We start from the raw sequence: 9761 nt of genomic DNA, 5'->3' as shown, positions 1-9761 counted from the left end.
AATCGAGCACGTCTTTACTGTACCTCATGCAGAGCATTACGTAAGCAGCGCAAAGGTCATCGGTTCCATTCGAGTAAACACACACACATACTGGTAAAATGTATAGATTACATGCAAGTCACTGTTGGATAAAACGCGTCTGTAAAATCATTTTAAAACAGAGGACATTACTTTAAAGATTTTTCCGTCCTGCAGATTAATTTTAAACGCAACGCGTGGTAAGTTCTGTAAAGTGAAAAATCGTCCAAAAATGTATTTTATACTACAGTCATTACGGTAATGAATCAGCTCTTCTGTGTTTGAATGGGAATGTGTGGTAAAGGTCGAACAGAGTAGTTCATAGCTGTTCAAATGAACGCTGAGCACATAACATATTTTCAAACGTAGCTGTTTAGCCCGATATATATGATAAAAATGGGGTGGGGGTTTGTAATATTATAATTTAGGACATGAATATTAAGAAAACGATGTTTAATTAACAGTTAAAGAAAGCAATTCTTGCCTAATTTCAAATTGCTGGTTGATGCTTTTTTTGCAACTTTATTATAAAATAAATTTAGATGAATTATACAGTACTGTGCAAATGTCCACCAGACTTGTTGTTTTAGAAGTTTTTTTATTTTTCGATTTATTTTATTAAGAAACAAACAGAAAATACAGGAAACATGTAAAAAAATTCATTTTCAGAACTAAATGTCTTATTTAGGCATCGTCAGTGTTAAGTGACATCTTGGCACTAAAAACATCTATAGATAGATCTATAAGGGTTTTTGAGCAGAATAAACTAAAAAGACTAATTTCTTTCAAATTAGAAATTAGGATTTAATTTTATTTAGGTTTAAGACCTCAAGTGGAAGGGGAGTTTACCCTAAAAACTTGACACATTTCCTGTATTTTCTGGATGTATTCTATTAAAGATACTGAGAAACAATTAAATATGATCACTACATTGCAAAAACAACAAATCTAATTCTGGCATGGTGGCCTAAGACTTTTGCACAGTACTGTATATATAATAGATTAAATATAGCATTTCTGCACTTAAAAGTTACCTACTGCAAACATTATTTTATGTTTTTCCAACCACACTAAAAACATTTCCACCATTTTTTTAAAAACACAGATTATTTGTTCAGTCGAACATGTTTAATATTTATTTGTTGTGGCTTCAAATCAAAGTGCAAACATGTTTTGGTTCATAATTAAATTCAGTTCTCCCTTACGGAAATTAAACATGGTTTTAGAATAGATAAAGTAGAAAACATGGTTAGCCTACTATAGTTACCTTAAAATAATTATTGTTATGCCCCAATTATTTTAATAAAATATAGCCTATAATAAAAAAGTATTATATAATAAAAAACATGGATAAACTATGATTAGTGTAGCAAATCCATGTTTTTGCCCATTATGATTAAAACTATAAAAAATATGGTTACTCATAGTTATTAATTTTCGTAAGGGCTGTCAACAGGCTTTTGGAATAAGTACTTGGATTGCAAATAGTTTGTATACAGCCTGGCTAAAGCTTATAATATGATTAACAATGTGTTGTTAGCGATGAAGCTCCTTCCTCTTTCTGCTGCCTTCTCTGATTCTCTGCATCCTGTAGGTTTTCCGGGCCAGCGCTCGTTCTTTTTCCTGCACCTCTGTGTCATCCAGCACCTCCAGACTGGGAATTTGACTGATCACATACTGCCTGAGTTATAAGCACTGAATTAGTGATTAGTATGAACTGAATATATAAGCATACAATTGTATTAAATGTATTAAATTATAAATATACAGTATTAACTTAAAACAACTTGTGCCATATTTCAAATATTTTACTTTGCACAGGGCCATTGATAAAAATGATTTTAAAAACAACCTTAGCTAAACATGTCCACTAGATGGTAGTATATTTCATCTGAACTAGCCACATAAAACAAATGTATGGTTTATCTTTGAAGCAGACCACAGGCCAGTTTCAGAAGGGATCTGAAACTTGTTCAACCAGAGTCTGAGATTGGAAACTTTACTAAAAAGATTCCCCTCTCACAATATTTACCTGTAATCCATATATTGGGTTAGACTCCCTCCATTGAAGTAACTGGGTGCTGCTTCATTGTTCATCATACTAATAAATCTGTAGTAAAGCCAAACAAGTAAATCACTAAATATGTGTAATTATTTAACAAACGGTCAACACACTGACTAATGCATGAAGTAATATGAAGTATTCACTTGATATTTGGAAATTTGCAGCTGATCTCCTCCACAATAATAGGAAGGTTGCTGATTTTGTTCTTGTTGATCCATAAAGTGGTGAGGCTGGGCATGTAGGGGAATTTCACATGTGCATTATAGTTGTTGCAATCCAGGATGAGTGTGCTGAGCTTCTCCAGCCCCCCCAAAAGAGCTGGGCTCCGTTGGCAGTTTGGTTAAGGACAAACACTTTGAATGTGAAACACCAATATAATTTGCATATGTTCTTTCTGTGGTTAAATCTACTAGTACACTCAATATATTAATTCAAAGTCTTCTCATGCGATTTGACATGTATGTCACCAACTACAATGTGCATATAACCCTGAAAGGATACTCGTCCAGAAAATTATAACTGAGGTCCAGGATCTCCAGGGTGTCCAGTTGGAGAAGAATGGGATCATAGGGAATCTCAGAGAGGTTCTGGTAGGCAAAAGAGAGTCTTTGGAGGCCAAGTACAACATCAGGACCCCCAGAAGTCGGGAACCTGGTTTCCATGACACTGCTCTCACACTCCTCAATACGGTCGGTTCCCCACCCCCATGGCATCAGGACACATAATGGTCTGATCAGTATGCTACAATTCTCTTAAAAAGACAAAAAAAAATTATTAAAGCAAAAAACTTTACATTAAGCACACTGAAGCAGCTTTATTTTATATACATGCTTGACAAGAAATTATTTAATAAGAAAAAAACAAGCCACATGAAACAAAATATTGTACTTTAAAATAATAAAAAAGATACAACCCGGTTTCACAGACAAGGCTTAGTCCTAGACTAAGACACACGCTTAAGCTGTCTCAACAGAAAAATATGCCATTGTCAATGATTTGTTTATATCAATGATATACATCAGTCAGGTCATTTTCTAAAGACATGTTTTAAAAAGATGCTTTAACATCTTAATTCAACTAAGGTTATGATACCAGGCAAGTACTTTGGTTCAAAGTATCAAAACAGGACAATATGCAAAATTGTGTATGGGCATAAAATGTTATGGGGAGGTTTCACCAAGAACTGATCCACAGAATTATATGGTCAGCTATATAAATTAATATAAAATCTTCATAAGATGCATAGAGTTAAATAGAAACTCACTTTAACACGAGAACCAACTGAGGCGACTTTAACTTCAGACACAACATCAAGGCACAACCAAGACACATCAATATTAAACCTTTAAAAAGTACACCCTACTGAAAAATCCAGCTAAGACCAGCATAAGTTGGTGAGCTGGTTTAAGCTGGTCTCCCAGCTTGGTTTTGCTGGTGTAGCAAGCTGGTCTAGCTACGTTTTGGTCACTTTTTAAGCTGGACTAGCTGAACTTATAGCTTGTCAGGCTGGAAGACCAGCTGACCCTCCAGCATGACCAGCCTTGTCAGGCTGGGAGGACCAGTGTTAACCAGCTTGTGCTACCTTAAACCAGCTAAAACCAGCTACCAGCTTATGCTGGTGTTAGCTGGATTTTTAGTAGGGCACTCTAAAAACAAACGGTGCTAAATAGCACTAAAAGTGGTTCTTGGCTCTTAATCATAGAGGAACCATTTTAGTGCTATATATCACCTATGAAGAACCATACGGGGGTTCTACATAGCACAATATGGTTCTACACTGGTGCTACACAGGTACTTCATCGGTGTATATTGCACTTAAAATGGTTCCTTTATGATTACAAGCCAAGAACCACTTCTAGTGCTATTTAGCAACGTTTGTTTTAAGAGTGTAGATTTTTACATCAAATAAGTGTTAAGTAGGATTGTTTTCCATAGAAGAACTTGCTTACGCATTAAACATCAGATTTACAAAAACACAACACAGAATAACGACAAGGAAATGTAAACCATTTGAATAAGGAAACAGGAGTACTGAATTCCCCAAAGGCAAAATTCTGAGGCAAAATTCCTTTCTGTTTAAAAGAAGCTACAGTCTAACTAAGTCTAGATTACAAAAAGTATGAACGCTGATTCCGTGCATATGGAAATTGTGCTGGATACTTAAGTAAATATCAAATTTGCTCATTTACAGAAGTGTGATGAACAGTTCAGCAGTAACATTTCAGCAGTTTCAAGCATTGCATTCGAAATTCCCAAATATTATAATATGTATACTCACCAGGGTACACACGCTCTCCAGACCGTTCTGTAACTAGTATGTGCCCACATATGACCCACTCTGCAACAATAAAATACTTTCTTTCATGGCTGGAAATGGGATCACAAGATGGGATAATCACATTTCTATTAACCCTTTAAGTATCTTGTGGTTTCCAAGAATGTTAGAAACAGCCCAAAATAGGTCAACAGCTTTAATCAATCAGCTTTCTGATTCATCTTGAATGTGGATAAATTTTTAAACACTACTGATTTTTTTTTATTGATGATTTGATTTACAGTAAGAAATCTCTGCTTAAAACTTGACCATAAAACATTTTAGTACCTTGTCAGCCAACACAAAGTAAGTTCATTTTTAAAGGGGACATTTACCAAGTCTTTTTTAAGATGTCAAATAAATCGTTGGTGTCCCCAGAGTATATATGTAAAGTTCTAGCTCAAAATACCATATAGATAATTTATTAGCCTATAGCATGTTAAAATTGCCACTTTGTAGGTGTGAGGAAAAACAAGCTGTTTTTGGGTGTGTTCTTTTAAATGCAAATTAGGTGATCTCTGCACTAATGGCAGTGCTGTGGTTGGATAGTGCAGATTAAGGGGGAGTATTATCCCCTTCTGACATCACAAGGGGAGTCAAATTTCAATGACCTATTTTTTCACATGCTTGCAGAGAATGGTTTACCAAAACTTACTGGGTTGTTCTCTTTTACATTTTCTAGATTAATAAAAGCATTGCAGACCCAATTATAGCACTTTAACATGGAAAAAGTCAGCATTTCATGATATGTCCCCTTTATTTTTCAAAAGTGTCACTTAAATAAATAATCAAATGAAACCAAGAAACTGAGGGTGTGATTGGAAAAAAACACAGATGATAACATGATCATTTTAGTTACTGTATACAGATATTGTTTATATTCATTGTTGAACCTCAAACAAACAGAATTTGTTTACATTTTGGATAGTAAGGGATTTTAAGACCATGGCATGAGTTACCAAATATCAGTAAGATTTCAGTAAAACATTCATTTGATTTTATTTTTAAATAAATTATTTTTTTATTTCTCATATCATTTTCTCTTATCATTCTTATTATTTCATTAAGCAGCAGACAGGTTTTTAAAGTTGCTGGTGTCTACACTCTAAAAACAAATGGTGCTAAATAGCACTAAAAGTGGTTCTTGGCTTGTAATCATAGAGGAACCATTTTTAGTGACCCCCCATATGGAGGCCATATAGCGCTCTAAAAACAAACAGTGCTAAATAGCACTAAAAGTGGTTATTGCCTCGTAATCATAGAGGAACCATTTTTAGTGACCCCCCATATGGGGGTCATATAGCTCTTTAAAAACAAACGGTGCTAAATAGCACTAAAAGTGGTTCTTGGCTCGTAATCATAGAGGAACCATTTTTAGTGACCCCCCATATGGGAGTCATATAGCACTCTAAAAACAAACGGTGCTAAATAGCACTAAAAGTGGTTCTTGCCTCGTAATCATAGAGGAACCATTTTTTGTGACCCCCCATATGGGGGTCATATAGCACCACATATGGTTCTACATAGCACAATATGGTTCAACACCGGTGCTACACAGGTACAGTACTTCATCTGTGCTATATATGGCACTTAAAATGGTTCCTCTATATGATTACGAACCAAGAACCACTTTTAGTGCTATTTAGCACCGTTTGTTTTTAGAGTGTATGGGGTCTCAGTAATCTCTTGATATTTTGTGCATTAAGCTTTATTTTTGTCAACCAAATCTTACAAAAACAAACCATTTCTGTGGGCTCGGAAATACACAAAGACTAATTTTGAAACCAACATTATTCACTGATGAGTGATATGACATACTGGATGATCTAGATGGATGGCGTTTTGAATGGTTGGTGAAGAGCCACCATGTTTAAACAAAACATCAGTATGAGCATGAGGTGGCAGAATGATGATTTGGACAAATCTGGGAAATTTATTTGGGAATTAAGACTTCTTTAAAGACCATAGGGTGTTGACCTGTACAAGATAAAGTTCCTAATAAATTATATGGTTTAAAAAATAGAATCGTCTTCTGATTTTTTTAAAAAAAAATGTAAGATAGGTATAAAATAAGAAAAAACCCTATATAGAACATGTATAGACCATCATCGAAAGATACACGTATATGGACAGTAACCTCAAAACAGCAACTCTGGAAGCCAATAGTTCCATTCTTAAATAAATTGAAATAAAAGCAGAAACTATACATGGACATGTATGTTCAATGGATGAGAGAGATATATTAAAGTCATCTCAAATTGGAATAGAATTTTGTAACCTGAACTGTAATAATATTTCAGGCTCTTCGCATATTTCAGGCTCTTCGCATCCTCACCATCTTCCTCCTCTTCATATATATATATATATATATATGCCAATGCAACACATATGATAGATTTTATAACAAAATCAAAATACTTTGTTGTCTTAAAAACAAACAAAACGAGATTGAGTGTTTGCATTGCAAATGTTTTTTCACTTTAATGGGGAAATTTTACTTCGCAGTGATAATGTCCACACAAAATTACTTGTGTTTTCGCTTCGCTTGTTTTTGTTTACAGTCTCTGTTTTTGTTCTCTACTTTGCTTTCCATATTCGGGCCTGATGCAATGCAGTATCAACCAGTTTTTCTTGTCTTAGCCCCTCCCAACACTCGTGTTTCTCGAAACGTCACGAAACGTGGGCTACGTGATTTCCCAAAAAACGCAAGTACCGCCTCCAAATGTAACGTCACCAGTAAGCTATATAAGCGCAAGACGTCAGTCAAGCAGCATTTCTATTTACGGCACAAAAGAATGAGATATACGAGATACACACCGAGCGAGAGATGTTTATGAACAAAGCCAGAATGGAGGATATGTTTGAAACCGAATTCGAATCGTTGTTTTATTTCTCAAACAGTACTTTTGAGAACGTTAGGAAATTCCAGAGAGAACCAAATCTTCACTGGAGCGAATGCCAAGCGACAGGCTAACTCTTAACCAAAATAAGAAAGGTAAGATATTTGTTATTTACTCTAACGTTGGTTAAATTCTGTATGTATTTACATTATACGTAACGTTAATCAACACGTTTGTTTGTTATTTAACGTATGTTTTCATTCGATGCGATATTATTAAAGAAGCTAAAGACGATATGTTAGTTGTCATAATGTAGTGATTAACATATTCATATACTATTTACATGAAACCCAAACGTATTACCATAGTAGATTCCCAAATAACCACAGTATTACCATGGTACTATGTCAAAACATGGACACGTGATGCTGGTATGTGTCATTGTTTCCAGGAAATCTTGACTGTACAGTCCTGACATTTAAAAAGAAACCAACCTAAATTTACCCTACATGGATTGTACACATAACATATATATATATATAGTATAATAATAAATTCTATTATTTTTTCATTAACTGTACATATTTGTGTATATTTATACTTGAAGTTTATTTTTAATTATTGACTTTTGTTTGTTTTACTTTTCAGAGTGAGTTTGACTACAATGGCGCCATTCATCTTTCATCCACATCGTCCACTGTCTTATCAGTGTCGTCTACCTCTGCCAGCTTTATATAAGCAAACCAATATGACTTCTGAGTTGTCATTAAGCACACCAGAAACCCATCAAGATCTACCTCTTAGTCCTTATCATCCAACGTCCATGCTACTGAAGATCAGACTGCATCTGTGGCAGATCATTCGGAGAGTCATAAACTGTTGTGCGTGTGTGACCGAGCTTTTCAGCTCCAATATGTTTTTCTTCATTTGTGTGGGAAAAAACATTACCATGACAGGCGAATTAAAGAAGGGTACGGCGGAGGCCAAGGAGAGGCCCGGTTGGGAATTCACGAGTGGATCGACGGGATTGATCGACTTTGATGAAGAGATGAAAGATACAGAGATGAAGGTCATGGAGATTGATGAGTTTGCCAAGCCTGCTAAAATGCTGGATTTGTCAGTGATTGATTCCGATGATGAAGAAGAGGATAATGCCAGGCTCTCAGAATGGGAGTCTGATGAAGAAACTGATGATGATGACTCTAATGAAGAGGAGGAGGAGGAAGATTGTGAGGATAATGAAGAGCAACCACATGATAATGATGATGATTCTGAATGGTCAGATGATGAAGATGGTGATTCTGAAGGATCAGCTGAAAGCTTTGAGCTTTGGGAATCCTTTTTTAACGGCAGTGACCCGTACAATCCTCTGAGCTTCTCCTGTTCTACTGGATCTAAAACAAACACCACAAACAAGAACCAGCTAACTGCGAGCTCACAAATCAAACAAGCTAAGTCTACACCAGCAACAAAAGCTGAAGAGCAATACCCAAAACCAAGCACAAAGGAGGGTGGGAAAAAGGTAAATTGAAACCTTCACAAAAGCATTCAGATTTTGTATAGTGGTACCAAAAAAGTCCACCTTCAATGACAGCAACTGCACTGTTAGAATTTTTTTTACCCCAGCAGTACCCAATTTGTCATGTTAAAGGTCCTTATATGTACCATTAGGTACCAAAATATACCTCTGAGGTACAATTATTACCTCTTTCGGTTCAAAGCTGTACTTCTAATAGTGTTAGAAGTCATAACGTTTACCAAAATGCTTGTTTCACAATTGACTCATGCTGCAGTACAAATAGGTTACACTGAGGTTTCACTGGTCAGGTTTTGAGTAAATTAACTCAACTTCTCCTTTATTTTCTGTTTTAGGTATGTTTTAGTGACAAGGTGACTGTACGCCCCCTGGTGGCTTGGAGTTTTGCTAGCAGAGCAGCACGGGATGGTTCTTGTTGGATGCAGATGGCCAGAGACAGAGAGCGATTCAGAAGAAGAGTGAAGACGACTATTGAGAGCATCATTGAGCCCTGCCTTACACCTGAACACAGAGCGGGCATTTGGAAGAGACTTCATAATACTCCAGCTTGATTTATTATTACTGTAAAAATGTTGCAGTTGTAGTGTGGTGTAACGTATCGTGCTTCTAACCTCAACACAGTTTTTTTTGTGTGGGTAATTTTTACTGTTACAGTATTGTAGTGCACTTTATTTTAAATGGTGTTTGTTAAAGTTCCTTTTATATGTTTTGCATTTGTTTATATTGTGTTGTACTAACATATTTTATGTAGATACTTTCATATAAATTTTTTTTTTTATAGCATTTAATGCCTTATGTGAGTTTTATTTTATATGGGTTAAATGTGCAATACAAAGAGTTCACAGTTCTCACAGACACACAATTTTTAATCTCCGCCTCAAAAAGAGGCAAAACTATTTAAAAGCAGGTTAGAAACAGGTTTTTAATAAAAGTATAGCATGTGAGCATTATGTTAGCAAAGCAAAAATCTATCTTTTTATATCTTTC

The 9761-nt window shown here is 35.4% G+C and overlaps 2 protein-coding genes across 3 annotated transcripts; one reads left to right on the top strand and one right to left on the bottom strand.

The window, feature by feature from the left end:
• Positions 1 to 367: 367 nt before the first annotated feature.
• LOC135778551 (leucine-rich melanocyte differentiation-associated protein) lies at positions 368 to 4521 on the bottom strand. 2 transcript variants are annotated; one of them, XM_065288932.2, is made up of 5 exons: positions 4362 to 4521; positions 2585 to 2834; positions 2227 to 2401; positions 2051 to 2128; positions 368 to 1699 (listed from the first exon to the last, which is right to left on the bottom strand). In XM_065288932.2, the coding sequence occupies exons 2-5, from the start codon at positions 2709 to 2711 to the stop codon at positions 1555 to 1557; spliced, it is 525 nt and encodes a 174-aa protein (XP_065145004.1). In that variant the 5' UTR covers positions 2712 to 2834; positions 4362 to 4521; the 3' UTR covers positions 368 to 1554. The 2 variants fall into 2 exon arrangements, with proteins under 2 accessions (XP_065145004.1, XP_073669068.1); XM_073812967.1 differs by having other exon boundaries at positions 370 to 1699; positions 2227 to 2409; positions 2585 to 2832; positions 4362 to 4414.
• A 2641-nt stretch (positions 4522 to 7162) lies between these two features.
• On the top strand, positions 7163 to 9557 carry ppp1r15a (protein phosphatase 1, regulatory subunit 15A). The gene is made up of 3 exons (XM_065288933.2): positions 7163 to 7392; positions 7886 to 8759; positions 9110 to 9557. The coding sequence occupies exons 2-3, from the start codon at positions 7902 to 7904 to the stop codon at positions 9323 to 9325; spliced, it is 1074 nt and encodes a 357-aa protein (XP_065145005.1). The 5' UTR covers positions 7163 to 7392; positions 7886 to 7901; the 3' UTR covers positions 9326 to 9557.
• Positions 9558 to 9761: the final 204 nt, after the last annotated feature.

This window comes from Paramisgurnus dabryanus, chromosome 2 (genome assembly GCF_030506205.2).
Source record: "Paramisgurnus dabryanus chromosome 2, PD_genome_1.1, whole genome shotgun sequence".
NCBI lineage: Eukaryota > Metazoa > Chordata > Actinopteri > Cypriniformes > Cobitidae > Paramisgurnus > Paramisgurnus dabryanus.
The sequence above is the reverse complement of the archived record's forward strand: the minus strand, read 5'-3'. Positions and strand labels throughout refer to the sequence as shown.

Coding starts and splice junctions, on each gene's coding strand:
- LOC135778551 (XM_073812967.1), bottom strand. CDS start 2,796: ATGCCATGGGGGTGGGGAACCGACCGTATTGAGGAGTGTGAGAGCAGT. Junction 2,129..2,226: donor TGCAAATTTCCAAATATCAA/GTGAATACTTCA, acceptor GCTTTACTACAG/ATTTATTAGTATGATGAACA. Junction 1,700..2,050: donor ACCCAATATATGGATTACAG/GTAAATATTGTG, acceptor CTTATAACTCAG/GCAGTATGTGATCAGTCAAA.
- ppp1r15a (XM_065288933.2), top strand. CDS start 7,902: ATGGCGCCATTCATCTTTCATCCACATCGTCCACTGTCTTATCAGTGT. Junction 8,760..9,109: donor CAAAGGAGGGTGGGAAAAAG/GTAAATTGAAAC, acceptor TTTCTGTTTTAG/GTATGTTTTAGTGACAAGGT.